The sequence below is a fragment of the Lissotriton helveticus genome, chromosome 5_1 (assembly GCF_964261635.1).
Source record: "Lissotriton helveticus chromosome 5_1, aLisHel1.1, whole genome shotgun sequence".
Taxonomy (NCBI): domain Eukaryota; kingdom Metazoa; phylum Chordata; class Amphibia; order Caudata; family Salamandridae; genus Lissotriton; species Lissotriton helveticus.
In genome coordinates, this window is record NC_136065.1 from 244,058,442 (window position 1) to 244,075,860 (window position 17,419).

The following is a 17,419-nucleotide window of genomic DNA, read 5'->3' on the forward strand; positions in this document are numbered from 1 at the left end:
TCAATGGATTCCTATGGAGAGAAAGGAAGATATCGTTTACCAGGTAAGTACTCGGTCTTTGGGTTTGAGTTTCTGGGGTTAGAACAAGGGTTCCCCCAGGGTCTAGGATGCACTCTCAAAATACCCTCAGCGGCTCTAGAGCGGCCAGGTGCAGAGTGCTGAGGCCCAATGTTATCCAATAGGGGACAGGGGACCTCAGGTTGGTGGCTGCTTACGAGCAGGCCACTATGTTGTGGGAGAAAAGCTCCCAGTGTTAGGCTCAGGGCAAAGGGGGATCCGAGTTAGCACCCAAAGTACACCCGCAGCGGCGCAGGGGCGGCTAGGTGCAGGGTGCTGTTTTGTGGTCCTGTGCCCTGTTTTCTTCAATAGGGATTTTAGTTTTTTAGTTTTTAGCTGCAGGCTTGGTCCAGGAAGACTTCTTGGAGGAACCAGCAGGTAAGTTGGAGGGCTCAACGATGTAGGTGCACCTCCGCTTCTTTTCTCGAGGGCGCAGGGTGGCTGGATGCAGGGTTGTCTTTTGAGATCGGATTTCAACTTACCGGGCCACTCACGTTGGGGGGGGGTCTCCATGCAGAGACTGCAGGCGGCATCGGGGAGACCTGGAGGAGTCAACCCACGATAGACTCTGACTCTGGAGCGCCGGGGGACCTCACTGGGACTGGTGGGCCACTCAAACTCTGGCGTAGGCCACGGGTGCAGTGGATGTTCCAGGCTTTGGATTTCTTTGTTGTCGGAAGGCTCTGAGTCTTGCTTGGGAGATTCTTTTGAACAGAGCTGCTGTTCACAGGAGAGCCGGTCTTTGTAGAAGTCAGTGAGTCCTCCCAGGGTTCTGGAGGTCACTGGCTGCAGGACAAGGCGACTTTTGGCGCAGGATCTCTGGAAACTGCAGACGGGCTGGTAGGGCTGGGGCCTTGTCAGTCTCCTCTGCTGGGCGCCTGCTTTTGTCCTTCTTAGGTTGCGGTAATCTGTCTTCTTGGTTCAGGGCTGCTCCCTAAATACCGTTTTAGGGGTCTCGAGGTCAGTAGCCAATGTTCTGAGAAGTTTGATACCAAACTTCCCAGTTTTCAGTGAAGCCATTATGGTGCTGTGGCGTTCGTAATGACAAACTCCCAGCACCATATACTCTTAATGGCATTACTACACTTACAGTGTCTAAGAATTGGTCTAGACACTGTAGGGATACAGGGCTCATACACCTGTACCCTCTCCACTGGTATAGGGCACCTAGGTATAGGGGTGGCTGACCTATGCCAGGTCAGAGGGTTGTAGGCATGGCACAAAGGGACGTAGGCATGGCACACTGCTCTGGGATCCTAAGGTGTAGCACTACAGACTAACTTGAAGGGTAGCGTGAAGGTGGAGGAGGGTCATGCGATGAGCAAGCTGCACCAAACCCTGGGCTAGCCCCCTCCCCACATCACAACCCTCATGAGACCCTGCTGTGCTGCACCTATTGTGCTGCAACCTCACCTCCTCGAGCCTCCCCTATGAACTGGATCCCGTTGAAGCCTCCTCAGATTCTCTGGTGAGCCTCTGGTTCAGTGGTGGTGGGCAGGCAAGCCAGGCAGGGTAGACTGGGTTATATGAGCCGGGCTATTGTAGCAGGGGACTGCAGCCCACTCAAGCTGCCATGAAGCACATCTCTCCCTAGACTTTGGTGCATTCTAGAAATGTGCTTTTGCACTGCTGCTTTGCACAGAAGGTTGGGAGGTCGGAGCTCCACATCTCCCGCTGGAATTGGGGCTGAACTACACTAGAGAAGCTCCACTGGGACAGAATGCACCCCAATCCGTGGTGATTGAGCGGGCAGAAAACTGGCGGATGAACAGCGTGTCCGCATTGGGAAGGAGAAGGAAGCCGGAAACATGTTCAGTTGAAGCCACAATAGATATAATTTCACTGCATTGACAGAACGAAACTATTTAGAAAAACTAAACAGTTATTTGTCACCTAAAATAAACCACACACAGGCATAGCTAGTTAAGTGCATTCAAAACTACTACGCCAAGTCCAAAAAAACAGCTCCCTAGTCCACCAGGCCACATTCTATACGTGAGAAAGCAGCCTACATGGCTTTCTGGGTAACATCCCAATACCTGATATATGTAAGACAGCTACTTGGTTCACACCATACATGTTCACCAAACCCTACTGTATGAATGTACTAACACGTAACCAAGGCTAAGTGGTCCAAGCCGTACTGTGTACATTTTCAATCCTCTGCAACATCCTTGGCTAACCACAGCTTAGGACAGAACTGCTTTAGTCTATGCAGCGCCTGTGTACTGTATCTACAGCTACACATGCCACGACTGAAATGTTACTTACCCTGTAAGCATCTGTTCGTGGCATATAGTGCTGTAGATTCACATGTGCCCGCCCAGTTCACCGTAAACCTCTATTGATGCAGATGCTTTGATTTACTTGACTTTGATTGTTGCAGATGCTTTGTTTTACTTGTCGTTTCAATATTCACTCGCATGGTCATCTATTGCCACTTCTGTGTTCTGTCCCCATCCTTACCGTCTGTGCGGGAAAGCAATCTAACGATGGAGCTGATGCCCTTGTGCATAACCTGTCATAGGAGTCATACCTCGTGATTCGAAAGACTTATTTGAAGAAAAACTAGTTATACACATGCAAGCCCAACACTAGATGGCAGGAGTATGCAGAGCATGTGAATCTACAGCAGTACATGCCACAAACAGGTGCTTACAGGGTAAGTAACATTTTCCGTATTGTCATGGAACGTTCCTTGCCCACAATATGTTGCGTAACTAAGGCACAGAGCTATAAATCGATGTGTCTTGGAACCAAAGGAGGTTGTCTGATTCTGTTTTAAAAATGTAGCCACTGGATCGTGTCTACCTGAATATAGTAGTCAATGGTTGTTGGCTGATTTAAGTAAAAATGTACAGTTCTCCATCTCGTCATCATTGGTGGGACGATGTACAAAAACAATATAATTTACATGCTAGATTAACGGTCTTTGTTCACCCTCTTAGACCATGTACAAGCATTTTAGTCCTCAAAACCCTTAGAGCTGGGTTATTAGTGACTGATGTTCATGAATACCACCTTAAGACCATACACATGCAGGAACAAAGTCTGACACCTTCAATGATACCCTTGGAATAAGTTAGATTTGTTGTATTAGGTATGTAGTCTTTACCCTGTGGTCTTTACTCCGCAGGACATTACGTTACCACGCGGGTAAATTCCAGCCAAAGGTAAAGAAGGTAAGGCGTTTTTAGGGTTTAGGGGCAGGTAGAGGGAATGTTTTTTAGGGTTCTGGGACCGGTAGTGGTAAAGAAAGGTATGTGTTTTTTAGGGTTCACAGGAGGGTAGAGGTTAAGAGGGATAAGGGTTTTTTATGGTTCAGGGAAGGGTAGAGGTGAAAGGCGAGAAGGGTTTTTAAGGGTTCAGGGGATGGCAGAGGTAAAAGAGGTTAGTGTTTTTTTTAAAGTGGGTCTTTGGGCTCATTCCCACAAAAAAAGAATGAATAGCAGTTACTACAACACCATTGTGGGAATAAGGCATGCATGGTAAAGAAGTCGTGCATGGTATCACAGCGCTTTGTGAAGGTCAATGCATTGTAATGCCTACAGGATAAAGACCCACGTTATAAAGTCTGATATTCGTTGTGTGATGATGTACATACATCTGACTAGGGAGAGACTAAGCAAGACTCAAGGTATACATAAGGTATGTTGCAAGAGCTGCAGCAGAGTTACCCACGTTTAGCATTGCGTTGCTCCTCATGCATTCTCCCCTGTGAACTTGCACCACTTATGAGAAAACTAGCAGCGCTGTGAAACTTGTTAAATGCGTAGTACAGTGTTAAGGTAGCTTGACAAATCATTTTTCATAATGGACAAGAGGCCATGAAATCACCTGTTTGTTTTTTTCAGAACAAAATCTCAGATTACGAGAAGAGGAAGGTAAGACGAATGCACGTAGATTTGATGTGAATCCTTATTTTCTTTACTTTTAATGTACCTCTCTTTCTTCTATGGCAATAGGAGCCAAATTTAACCACACTGTATAACGGATGATTGGGAAATATTCAGTTTCTGCTGTTCTCTAGTCGGAAAGCATCCTAATGAATGTCTTCTTGTGGAAATAATTGTGAAGATTTACTTTTGAGAACATTTGACTTTAATTTGGCTTGATGAATACAAACTGGCAGATGGCCAGACTGACAACATGGGGGATTCTTTATTTTCCTATGTTCCTTGGAGAGGAAATGTCCATACTCTTTAACTGTGCCTCTCTCTTCCTCTATGTTTCTTTTATCTTTTTTCCTTCTCCTCAGATCTCCCCCTCTTTGAGTTTTTATTTTGTGCGATACCTTCCTTGTAACCTCCTTTGTGGGCCCATTCTCCGGTCTTTTTTCCTTTCCTCTCTCTATTTCGTCCCTGCTGTATCTTTTTTTCTCTCTCACTCCTCTTTAACAGCTCTCAAGGTCCCTATGTCCATACTTAAGTAGTTTGTCTAGTATAGGTTTTTCCATGCCTTTTGGGATGTTTTAGTTCTATGGACCCGCTGCAGCTAGCATTATGCAAAGATGCCCATGTGTCATTCTGCCACCCCGTCCTGAGAGCCCTTCACTGGCTACCAATTTCTATAAGAATTCAATGTTACTCTCTCTGCCTGGCCTACCGGGCAATGCATGGCAAGAGTCTTCCACTACTACAACGGCTCCTGACCCCGTACATGCCCAACAGACCTTTACAATCCATTGAACCAAAGTTTTTTTTACAGAACCCAGGATTAAGAAGGCTAGACGTGGGGGACGCTCCTTTTCATACTTGGAATCAAATCTTTGGAACACTTTTCCTCTGTCGCTGTGAATGATCAAGGATGAACCCAACTTCTGAAAACAACTTAAGACCCACCTATTTGAGTAAATTCTTCAACTCCACATGCACTATGCAATGGACGTTACCTTCAGCGCTGGAAGGCCCAATGGATAGCCATGCTCTTTATACATGCCTATTATAGTATATCTCATTATAAAATGGGGGATTCAAGTCCCATAATAAAAAGCAGAAACCGGGACTGAAAGAGCGACACAAGCACAAACTTGCAAAACCTGAGAGCTCTTGCTGGCCCTAGGCGTAGAAACTCTTCTCTAATCTGTTTCTGGCACCACCCCCTCCAGTTCCTTTCTGCCACCGATACCTATGCCTTAAGCTGTATTTTTTTTATAAAGGCATATTTTTGGTTGATTTTCCCCTCTGCCTTATCAAAACATGTTCCTGTCTCTTTAATCCTTATTTCTACTAAATTGCTATTGCTATATTGCAATTTATATTCCCTTTATTTTCAGTACTAACATGATATTCAATACCAGACGCATTGTTTTGTGACAGTAACAGTCGGGTCCATTTTTTCTGCTTTTCATTTTGTCAAGTTGGACTTCTCAGTTTGGATTCCTCAGAGTGCCAATTCTCCAACTTGCAAGTGCATCAGAGCGCTGCAAAAACAAAATGTTGGGGGTGCCAGCTTTTCCAATACGTCATTAATACTTAAAAACTATTACTTTGCCAGAAGTTCATTCTACCATGGTTTTAGCTAGTTGGCCAGTCATTAAAGGTTCTCACGTTCCAATGCAGTTGTTTATCAAGCTAACTTAGAGAAGTTGTTATAACAACGCAGCATACTTCTTAACTATCTTGATTTACAAGGGGTAGCACCTTGTTCATTTGGTATTTTAGTCAAGGTTAAGACAGACACCCTGAGCAATGAATGCACCCTATTGAACAGCCGCATTTATGTCGAAACACCGGACCTCAAGGTGAGTGTCCTTGGAAGCTGGCAAACCAGTCTAAATTCAAAAGCCATAGAATAAACAAAGGCACATGGGTCCTGCAAAAAAAGAACTCTGTTTGCACTCTTCTCAATAATTAGTGGATTCCAATATCTAGGCACAGTGACATTTGCTAAATTTAGGCACACAAGAAATAGACAACTCAGAGTCATTTTCAGCCCCAAACCAGTAACTGATGTCTCCTCTGACCTCAGGTGAACCTTGGAAAAGTAGTATAGCTTGTCTTACCATATGGCCATGGCCTAGAAACACTGGAAGGTAGAACCGTGATGCCCAGTGACTGAAGAGGCCGTGAAATAGAGCTCCCCAAATACTCTCCAGCTGAACTGTACCCTTGGACAGCTAAGCCATCCCCAGCAGTAGCTTCTCCCCAATTGAGTACATAGGTTACTGCTCCATTGAGTCTATTTGGGGCAGTAGGGATTGACTCTGTTCCAGGTGGTGAGGGGGAGGGAAATTGGGTCAGAGATGGCTTAGGAGGGTCCAGCAAGAAATATAGTCCTTGCTGAACTGTTATATGACTTGCCAAAACATGTCTTATGTATTGTAGCCATGGCTGTGTATTATTACCTAGGTTTCTTATGTCAGCATCTACCTAAATATTTACTTTCTGCAGAGGTATTTTAGCCATGTTTAAAGGTTCCATGAGCCCCTGTGCAAACAAGGTTGCTGGACTCCCTGCCTTCTAATTATATCATCGATACAGCAATAAACATGGTCAGTGGGCCCCTTCAGTCCCCTGTGCCCCTTTGCCACTGCACATTTTATATCTACAACTTGCCCCTGCTGCTTGTTCTGATGGTGCGCTGCTTTTATAGCTTTACTTGTTTTCTTTTTTTTCTTCGTAGTTTTATATAGCGCGAACTTGACCCGAATGTATCAGAGTTTTACATGAACACCAGTTGCGTTACAGACGCACACATACATTTTTGTTAGGCACGGAGAGATTAAGTGATTTTCCCAGAATCACAGGATGTTGAGCGTCATTGCTGAGACTCGAAGACAGTTCCTCCAGATTTGAGATCAACAGCCCTAGCCGTTAGGCTACATCCTCTCTTGCTAGTGCAAGCTACATACTTGCCCTAGCTACAGCTATTCTGCCCTCACTGTGTCTGTTCTTGTCCTCGTTGTGGTTTCTTTGACCTCTGCCTTGTGTATTCAGAGCCACACTGCTGTTACTGCTGCCCATTCCCCACACTACATTTTCATTTTGTGTTTGCCATTTTAGGAACAGAAAATGCTTGAAAAACTGGAATTTGAACGTCGCTTAGACTTGGACCAGAGAGAACATGCTCAGCTCATCCTACAAAGTAATGATCAGAAGAATGAGATGCTCCAAACTGTGAAAGAGGTCTGTATTCAACGAACCACATGATCTGTTCATGCGACAATATATTTTTTTGGCCATAGAAATCCAGAGCACTGTTTATGGCACCCAGGAGCATATCTTTATGTTGGATGGTGCTGATAATGTGTGCCTTGTGTGCATGCAGATAAACAATTGGACAATAGTTTATTGTCTCACTTGTGCTGTGTTGAAGGGTTCTCTAAAACTGTGACCCGACACTTGCACTTAATGGCTTTAAAAATGTGTAGGCCATTTTCATACATGCCTACCTTTTGCTTCTGTGATCACGGATGTGACGTTATTCGACACTTGAATGGCAATATTCAACCAATTAGGAGTAGGTTGAGCACATAAAATTGTTGGGGAGTAAAAATACAAAGGATCCAAAAAGTCAATCTTTTGAGTGCCACATGCTGATCTCTCATTGGTACCTTTTGTCCTCTGTGGGAAGTTGCCTCTAGATGGTGTCTGTATTTTTAGTTGGTAAATGGGGGAGATTCTGCCAAAATGTGACCACAAGAGGATATAATTCAGACCTTGGTTTACCCATATCAGCTGTTATATTCACAATGGTGTTGTTAAAAGGTGATATGGTCATAGTTATAAGGTTAGTAATGTCCAAGGATCTTTGTGCAGTGAAAACGCTACGGGCATGTCATGATGTATCCTGAACCCTGGTATACCCACACACTGTCCTTATAATTTAGGCTGGTGGAAACCAGTTTCATCTTTAAGACTACAGGTGCTTTATAAAGAGAGTTGTCTCCTTGCAGGGACTGTTGTTGTCTCAGAGATGCTGTCTTGTCCATGTGGAACTGATCATTGCAAAGAACTGCTAATCTCAGTATGAAGACTTGACGCCATTGTAAGAACTAATTTTAGAGATGACACTTAAAGGCCTATATGGAATTTCTTCATAGACTCACTCCATTGTCAGAATTTGTTAGCTAATTGATATTCTGTGTTTATAATAGCATAGTGATTACTTTATTTCTTAGCAAAGATAAGAAAACAGGCAGATTCCTATTCCCTGTGTTTTATGATCTGTAAAGCTGAAGTTGAAACAAAATTTTGTGCTTTTATGGGGAGGCTGACTTGGGGGCGGAACATCACCCAGACAACGTTTGAGCTTGATTACATCCAGCTGTATGTTCAAGTTCAGAAATTTGTATAGCGCACTACTCACCCAAGGGGTCTCAAGGCGCTTGAGTGAGGGTGGGTGCACTATTTATCGAACAGCCAGGTCTTAAGCTGCTTTCTGAAGGAGAAGTGGTTCTGTGTAAGGCGGAGGTGAGTGGGGATAGAATTCCAGGTCTTGGCCGCCAAGAAGGAGAAAGATCTTCCTCCCATGGTGGATCCATTGATGCGCGGGATTGCGGCGACGGCTTGATTGGATGAACGTAGTTGACGGGTGGGTGTGTAGAAGGACAAACGTTTGTTGAGACAATCGGGTCCTAGGTCGTAGAGGGCCTTGTGTGCGTGGGTGAGGAGACGGAACGTTATTCTCTTGTTGACGGGAAGCCAGTAGAGATCTTTCAGGTGACCGGAAATGCGTGCTTGACGGGGGATGTCCAGTACGAGTCTGGCTGAGGCGTTTTGGATGCGTTGGAGTTTTTTCTGTAGTTTGGCTGTGGTTCCGGCGTAAAGGGTGTTTCCATAATCTAGTCGACTAGTGACTAGTGCGTGGGTGACAGTCTTTCTTGTTTCGGTGGGGATCCAGCTGAAGATTTTTTTGAGCATGCGTAGGATGTTGAAGCAGGATGAGGAGACGGCGTTGACTAGTCTGGTCATCGAGAGGGAGGAGTCTAGGATGAAGCCAAGGTTACGTGCGTGGTCCGTTGGTATGGGTGCGGTTCCCAGGACCGGTGGCCACCATGAGTTGTCCCATGCAGAGGGGGATGGTCCTAAGATGAGGACTTCCGTTTTGTCCGAGTTAAGTTTTAAACGGCTATTCTTCATCCATTCGGCTACTTCTTTCATTCCTTCGTGTAAGTTGGTTTTGGTGGTGTTTGGGTCTTTGGTAAGGGAGAGGATCAGCTGGGTGTCGTCTGCGTAGGAGATGATGTTGAGGTTGTGTTGTCGTGCGATGGAAGCGAGGGGATTCATGTACACGTTGAAGAGGGTGGGACTGAGTGATGATCCTTGTGGTACGCCGCAGATGACTTTGGTGGCCTCTGATTTGAATGGTGGGAGGCGAACTCTCTGGGTTCTTCCGGCGAGAAACGAGATGATCCAGTTCAACGCTTTTCCTTGTATTCCGGCGTTGCTGAGGCGATGTATGAGGGTGTTATGACAGACTGTGTCGAAGGCGGCGGAAAGGTCAAGTAGGATGAGGGCAACTGTTTCTCCGTTGTCCAGAAGCTTTCGGATGTCGTCTGTAGCAGCGATGAGGGCGGTTTCGGTGCTGTGTTTGGCTCGGAAGCCGGACTGTGAGGGGTCGAGTGAGTTGTTGGATTCGAGGAAGGAGGCGAGCTGACTATTGACGGCTTTCTCGATGACTTTGGCCGGGAAGGGGAGGAGCGAGATGGGGCGGTAGTTCTTAAGTTCAGAGGGGTCTGCTGTGGGTTTCTTCAGGAGGGCGCTGAGTTCGGCATGTTTCCAGCTTTCTGGGAAGATAGCGGAGTTGAAGGAGCAGTTGATGACGTCGCGAAGATGGGGTGCGATGATGGAGTCTGCTTTGTTGAAGATGTGGTGGGGGCATGGGTCAGTTGGCGATCCTGAGTGGATGGAGTTCATCAGGCGGATGGTGTCTTCAGTGGTGATTGGGTTCCAGGCGCAAAGGTTGTGAGAGTGCTGTTTTGGTTCGGAAGTGGGTGGAGTGGATTGTTCTTCGGACAGCTTTTCAAAGCTGTTGTGAATGTCGGCGATTTTGTTGTGGAAGAAAGAGAATAGAGAGTCGCAGAGGACTTGGGAGGGAGTGATGTCGTTGGAGCCGGCGGTGGGGTTGGTGAACTCTTTGACGATGTTGAATAGTTCCTTGCTATTGTGGGCGTTGTTGTCGAGTTGATCCTTGAATGCAGATTTCTTGGTGGATCGGATCAATTGGTGGTGTTTGCGGATGGCGTCTTTGAAGGTGGTCAGGTTGTTAGTGGTTGGGTTTTTTCTCCATGTTTTCTCGAGGGTACGACATAGTTTCTTGGATTTCTTAAGGTCATCCTTGAACCAGGTGGCCTTTTTGTTACCTTGTTTGATCTGATGGATTCTAACGGGTGCTAATTTGTCTGCGCTGTGAGAGATCCATTGCGTGAGTTTGGTGGCAGCTAGGTTTGGGTCTGATGATATGGTGGGGGGTTTACGTTCAGTGATGTGAAGAGTTGGTCGGTGGTGATTTTGTTCCAGTTTCTTCGAGGAATAGGTTGTGGTGGGATGTGGGTTGTGGTCTTTTTGTAGCTGAAGTGTACGCAGCTGTGGTCCGTCCAATGGAGAGTTGTGGTGTGATCGAAGGAGATGTGTTTGCTGGAGGTGAAGATAGGGTCGAGCGTGTGTCCGGCTAAGTGGGTGGGGGTGTCAACAAGTTGTTTGAGTCCGAGATTGGTGAGGTTGTCCAAGAGTGTGGTGGTGTTGTTGTCGTTATTCTTTTCCAGGTGGAAGTTAAGATCTCCCAGTAGGATGTAGTTCTCGGAGGAGAGGGCATGTGGGCTGATGAAGTCAGTGATGTCTTCGTTGAATTGTGTGCGGTTTCCTGGTGGTCTGTAGATGAGGGTGCCTCTAAGTGTGGTCCTGGGGTCGGTGTGGATCTGGAAGTGAAGGTGTTCGGCGGTCGCGATGTTATCGTCTGAGCTGGTCGTAATTCGGATGGTGTTCTTATGGACGATGGCGATGCCTCCTCCTGTTTGGTTGGTGCGGTCTTTTCGGATGATCTTGTAGCCTTCCGGGATGGCTATGGCGATGTCGGGCGCTGATGAGGCGTTCATCCAAGTTTCTGTAAGGAAGGCGACGTCCGGCGATGTAGTGTCGAGTAGGTCCCAGAGTTCAGTGGCGTGTTTGTGGACCGAGCGGGTGTTCAGCAGGATGCACTTCAGGTGGTTAAAGTCGGAGCTGAGTTTGGGGGGGGAGGATTTGGCGTGAGTCCTGATGCAGGCGAATTTGCAGGAATGGCAGGCGAATGGTCCGTGGGTATGTCCTGGGATAGCTACGCAGCATTGTGGTTTGCGTCCGGGGTTAAGGGCAAGGAGAGTAGCGGCGTCATACGTTATGCGGGTGGGATGGGTATAGCGGGGGCCAGGGGGTCTGGCGCTGGGCGCGGTACAGGCGCGGACGGGCGTAGACGGGCTTACCTTTGGCGCACCTTCGGCGCGCATGGGGCGCGACCGCTGCGCGTGAACGCTGCGCGCGGGGGCATCGGTCATATGTGGCTAGTGGAGGGGGAGGGGCGAGGGAGGGTCAGCTGGGAGGCGGGTGCAGGGTGGAGCTACGGGCAGAGAAACACAACAAACAACAAAATGGCTGCACCAGTGCGAAAATGAAACAGGGCGAGACTGGGGCACAATCGGAGGCACAATAGAGCAGAAATACTTTAAATAAAAAAAAAATAACAGGAATGCGCAGGTAGAAATAAGCAGCGCTACATATGTAAATTGCACAAAGCAGGCAGCGGCAGCAATGCGGGGGTGAATTAGCGCAATGAGAGGCAGTAGAGCGAGCGGAGCGCAGAAGCGGTGGTCAGAGTCAGCTGGCAGGCGTTACGATACCGCAAATTTGCTTCAGAGCGCTCAGGTATCTCAGATCATCAAGCCTTGGGAGCGTGAGGGAGCGGCCTCTACTGAGCGAGTCAGGAGGGTCACAGCGCGGGGATGGAGGTGCTGGTGAGCAAGTATCTGTGGGAGGGAGGGGCAGCTGGGAGGCGGGTGCGGGGTGGAGCTACGGGCAGAGAAACACAACAAATAACAAAATGGCTGCACCAGTGCGAAAACGAAACTGGGCGAGACTGGGGCACAATCGGAGGCACAATCGAGCAGATATACTTTAAATTAAAACAAAAATAACAGGACAATGCGCAGGTAGAAATAAGCAGCGCTACATATGTAAATTGCACAAAGCAGGCAGCGGCAGCAATGCGGGGATGAATTAGCGCAATGAGAGGCAGTAGAGCGAGCGGAGCGCAGAAGCGGTGGTCAGAGTCAGCTGGCAGGCGTTACGATACCGCAAATTTGCTTCAGAGCGCTCAGGTATCTCAGATCATCAAGCCTTGGGAGCGTGAGGGAGCGGCCTCTACTGAGCGAGTCAGGAGGGTCACAGCGCGGGGATCGAGGTGCTGGTGAGCAAGTATCTGTGGGAGGGAGGGTCAGCTGGGAGGCGGGTGCGGGGTGGAGCTACGGGCAGAGAAACACAACAAACAACAAAATGGCTGCACCAGTTCGAAAACGAAACTGGGCGAGACTGGGGCACAATCGGAGGCACAATCGAGCAGATATACTTTAAATTAAAACAAAAATAACAGGACAATGCGCAGGTAGAAATAAGCAGCGCTACATATGTAAATTGCACAAAGCAGGCAGCGGCAGCAATGCGGGGATGAATTAGCGCAATGAGAGGCAGTAGAGCGAGCGGAGCGCAGAAGCGGTGGTCAGAGTCAGCTGGCAGGCGTTACGATACCGTAAATTTGCTTCAGAGCGCTCAGGTATCTCAGATCATCAAGCCTTGGGAGCGTGAGGGAGCGGCCTCTACTGAGCGAGTCAGGAGGGTCACAGCGCGGGGATGGAGGTGCTGGTGAGCAAGTATCTGTGGGAGGGAGGGTCAGCTGGGAGGCGGGTGCGGGGTGGAGCTACGGGCAGAGAAACACAACAAACAACAAAATGGCTGCACCAGTGCGAAAACGAAACTGGGCGAGACTGGGGCACAATCGGAGGCACAATGGAGCAGAAATACTTTAAATTAAAACAAAAATAACAGGACAATGCGCAGGTAGAAATAAGCAGCGCTACATATGTAAATTGCACAAAGCAGGCAGCGGCAGCAATGCGGGAGTGAATTAGCGCAATGAGAGGCAGTAGAGCGAGCGGAGCGCAGAAGCGGTGGTCAGAGTCAGCTGGCAGGCGTTACGATACCGCAAATTTGCTTCAGAGCGCTCAGGTATCTCAGATCATCAAGCCTTGGGAGCGTGAGGGAGCGGCCTCTACTGAGCGAGTCAGGAGGGTCAGGAGGGTATGTATGTGCAGGTGCCTTCACAAGGTCTGCTTACTATCCTGAATTCTCTCCACTGAGTTTATTCTATTTTATTAACCACTACAGTGCTAGCGGGTTTTCCCGCTGTGTGCTGAATACTCATAAATCACACTTTACATGACAAAGCCAGCTCGTCATGAGCGCAGCGCAGGTAACGTCCATGACGAGCTGGCTTTGTCATTAGCGTGGAAGGGGTTAATTGTGTTTTAAGTAGCGCCATCAGGACGGGCATCATCCTGTGAAATGCATTTGATTTAGTTTATGTAATTAAATGCATACAGCTAAGAGAAATGGTTAGTAACTTTAAGCATTATTACAATCGTCCCTTTAAAGCATATACTGAGTAATAAGCTTCACCAAACAATGCAGTTTTGCTCTACTGGATGAATAAAAAGTTCCTAGCTATCGTAAACGAAAGTGTCAATTCTATTAAGGACACCGAGGTGAGGATTATGCTTAGCTCTTTCATTTTATTCACTAAGCAGCCTTGAACAATAACACTTAAATTCAAGTCCCATGAGTCTTTGCTGTAAACTCAAGTACAATGACAACCTTAGAGTAAGTCCCATATAGTCAACATCAAGAAAACGCACTTCATCTTTCATCGTGTGAAACATCCTGATCGAAGCGTTCCTTCTAGAATTCTTGCTTCTGCCCTGATCCTATGAAAAAACAGGATAGGGAAGATACGTTCCAGAACATGGTAAATCATCAATTAAATGACCCATCAGTGTTATCAATGCATTGCAAGAATACTTTGAAATAGATGTTTTCCATTTAAATCACTACATCATCCATAAATGTACTTATCCACAATGCCGTAGGCTTCATAGAATAGAGGGAGGGTAATGATATGAATCAAATCGCCTCCGTGTCCTTCATAGAATTGAAACTTTCCGTCACGATAGCTAGAAAATGTTATATTTTATGTCCGGACTGGAGGCACAGATACATGGTAGTTTAACGCTGGTTGACAACCAGCAATGCTATGTCTGTGATGGCTTAAAAGTAAAAGGTCTTAAACGTAGAGTCCGAAGACCAATCTGTTGCTCTGAGAATATCTTCTAGGCGCCCCTCAGGGAGGATGCCTTCGAAGCCATTGCACCCCTTGTGGAGTGAGCCCCAAATAAAATGTGTCAAACCAGCTTCTTGTAGAACCCATGTGCCCCATTGGGCGATAGTGGTTGGCAAAATCGATTTGAAAGGTTTTTTAAGGACTATAAACAGTTGGGCCGTCCCTGAGGACGATACTCTTCAGTCATGGCTCCGTACGCTCTCAGGCAGCGAACCACTCACAGTGTAGGATGGTAAGGAAAAGTAGGATAATGACCCACCCTGGTATTGGACTTAGTTTGTCTAGAAATGGTGAATTATACACCCTTCGGGGTAAGCGTACGTGCTGTAATATCCAGTTCCCAAACATCAGGCACTCACAAGAAATGAGACATAACAGCATTGCCAATTTACTTGTTAATGCTTTGTGACCAGTATTTGTTACTCTGCCAGGATTGTAGCATGATCGTAGCATTTGCAGGACCACATTGACGTTCTAGAGGAGGGTTCGAAAAAGCCACTCGCAATATAGAGCAAGATTTTATTAGGGTGAGCTCATTCTGGCTAGCTGACAACAGATGTTCTGCTTGCTGACGAAGTGAATGAGCAATAAAGATGCCTTTAAATCTTGTCACTTTTGCTCTGCTTTCAGAGACAGAGGTCAAAAGCCGGTTTGTCTTCCTACATTTATTTTTCTTTCTGTGACTGAAGTTAGAGGATTTTGTCAAATGAACAGCATGACTATTGAACTGTGCACAGCATGTGAAATGAAAGTCTGTAAGCTATCAGGCTTTTTTTCTAACATAACACTGAAATAGCTAATAAATGAACTGTTCAAACATTTCAAATATATTTCACTAGATATGAACACACATGTTTGTAATTCTGTGGTATAAAAAATATTTTTATAGGATCAAAACAAATTAGAACACTTTACTTGGTGATGTGCAAATGTTAAATATTTTTACTAAAACCCAATTTCCAAACCTTGTTTATGCACTATTATCGGTAACACTACACGTTAGTGGGAAGGTTTTGTGGCCGTTTTAATGGAAATATGCTATCTGTAAATGACCGTGCATACCACATCGTGCTTTAGTAATATATTTATGAAAAGTGAGCTTTTAAACATGAACTAGGAATTATTACTGCTCCTGCCCTGCTCCGGATGTTGTCCCAGTAGATATTCCACTGTCACTGACCATTTGTTTTGCAGCCAATGATTCCAGACATCCCTGTTCAAGTCCACCAGTACCTTGGAACAGGCACCCCCCACATGGTTTTTATACCGCACAGCTGAGATGTTGTCCATCTTTAAAAGATTGGAACAGGAAACTTTGCTGTCTGCTAAACTCCGCACTGCCATAGATCCTGCGCAGAGTTTTAGATAATATGTAGAGCCTCCTCCTGTTCGGACCACTGTCCTCCTGTGGTAACAACTCCGTATCGAGCTCCCCATCCCTGGTGACATACATCGGACTCAATAACCAGCTCCAGGGCTGACATGAACATAGCCCTGTCGTTCCATGCCTGCTTGTGGTCCAGCCACCAGCGAAGCTTCGTCTGGGCAGATCTCCTGGGCATACGTCAAACCCCTCCTGAGATATTGTACCTTCAGACGTTTGAGTGCTCGGTAGTGCAACAGGACTGGGAAAATCACCTGGATGGAATAGGACAGCAGTCCTACGATCCTGACTAGATGCCTGAGTAAGAACTTCTCTTATTTCCTGCATCTTGCGCAGCTTCTGGCGTATGAGAAGCATCTTTTTATGGGGTAATTAGAGTGATTGTCACATTGTATCTATCTCAAAGCCCAAGAAGGCCAGTTGTTGGGCTGGAACAAATTCCGATTTTTGGAATGTCCACAATAAACCTCGGAGCATAAAGAAGGGATCTTGTCATCTGCAGTTGGGTATACTAAGCTGGATTTGTCCTGATGCATCAAAAGGATGTCGCCCAGGTATACTTTGAGTCTGACCCGTAGCCATTTCATGGCGGCCGCAGTACCCTGGTGAAGCACCAGTGTGAGGATGACAGACCAAATAGAAGGCAAGTGAATTAGTAGATCTTGCCGCCCCATTAGAACTGCAGAAAGTGGCTGTGGGGCTGAAAAATATGGATGGTGAGGTAGGAGTCCTTCAGCTCGAGCCTCATCGGCCAATCGTTGGGTATCAGGATGTCTCTGAGGAATGTCTGACAATATCGACGGACAAAAAATCGACCTACAGAAATATCGACACAAGAATATCGAAGGCAAGTATATCAACATCCTATCTACAACATGGTAAGTACAAAAATATCAAAAATAAAATATCGATGTTAAAAATATAGTTATTAAAAATATCGTTTTTTTGTTAAAATATGTAAAATAAACAAAATAATACTAATAAATAAAATAAACATGGTTAAAAATATTTAATAATGTATACAATTTAGAAGTAATACATATAAATAATAAAACATTAAACATACATAAAATATATACTTAATCAGTTCAAATATTTTTTTATAACTTATAAATTATTAACAAATATTATAAATTACAAATCCATCTATACACATAAAACAATAACAAAAACGAAATAATTATATTTAATACATTAAAAACATTACATTTACTTTCAATAATTTTAAAATTAATTATATACTACATTATCTAAAATAAGACAAAACATATTAAATAGCTAAAAAAATAAAACTACTATTCAAACTCCCCAAAAAACTACAGTAAGGAAAATGTTGGATAGCGTAGGGCTTAAAATTACTATTCCCACTCCAGAAAGTGCAACAGTAGGGAAAGTGTTGGATAGCGTAGGGGTAAAAATTACTATTCCAACTCCAGAGAGTGGAACTGTAGGGAAAGTGTTGGATAGCGTAGAGGTAATAAAAATGACTATTCCAACTCCAGAGAGTGCAACAGTAGGGAAAGTGTTGGATAGCGTAGTGGTAAAAATTACTATTCCAACTACAGAGAGTGGAACAGTAGGGAAAGGGTTGGATAGCGTAGGGGTAAAAATTAC

The 17,419-nt window shown here is 45.7% G+C and overlaps 1 protein-coding gene across 3 annotated transcripts in view; it reads left to right on the forward strand.

Annotated features, from left to right (window-relative positions):
* The window catches only part of LRSAM1 (leucine rich repeat and sterile alpha motif containing 1), a 362,528-nt gene that overhangs the window by 209,392 nt on the left and 135,717 nt on the right, over nt 1-17,419 (forward strand). For 2 of the 3 annotated variants that reach the window (XM_078642118.1, XM_078642119.1), the window contains 2 exons: nt 3,912-3,941; nt 7,062-7,184. In XM_078642118.1, coding sequence (XP_078498244.1) covers nt 3,912-3,941; nt 7,062-7,184 — 153 coding nt within the window. Of the gene's footprint in view, nt 1-3,193; nt 3,240-3,911; nt 3,942-7,061; nt 7,185-17,419 lie in introns of all 3 variants that reach the window. The other variant, XM_078642120.1, reaches the window with a different exon arrangement.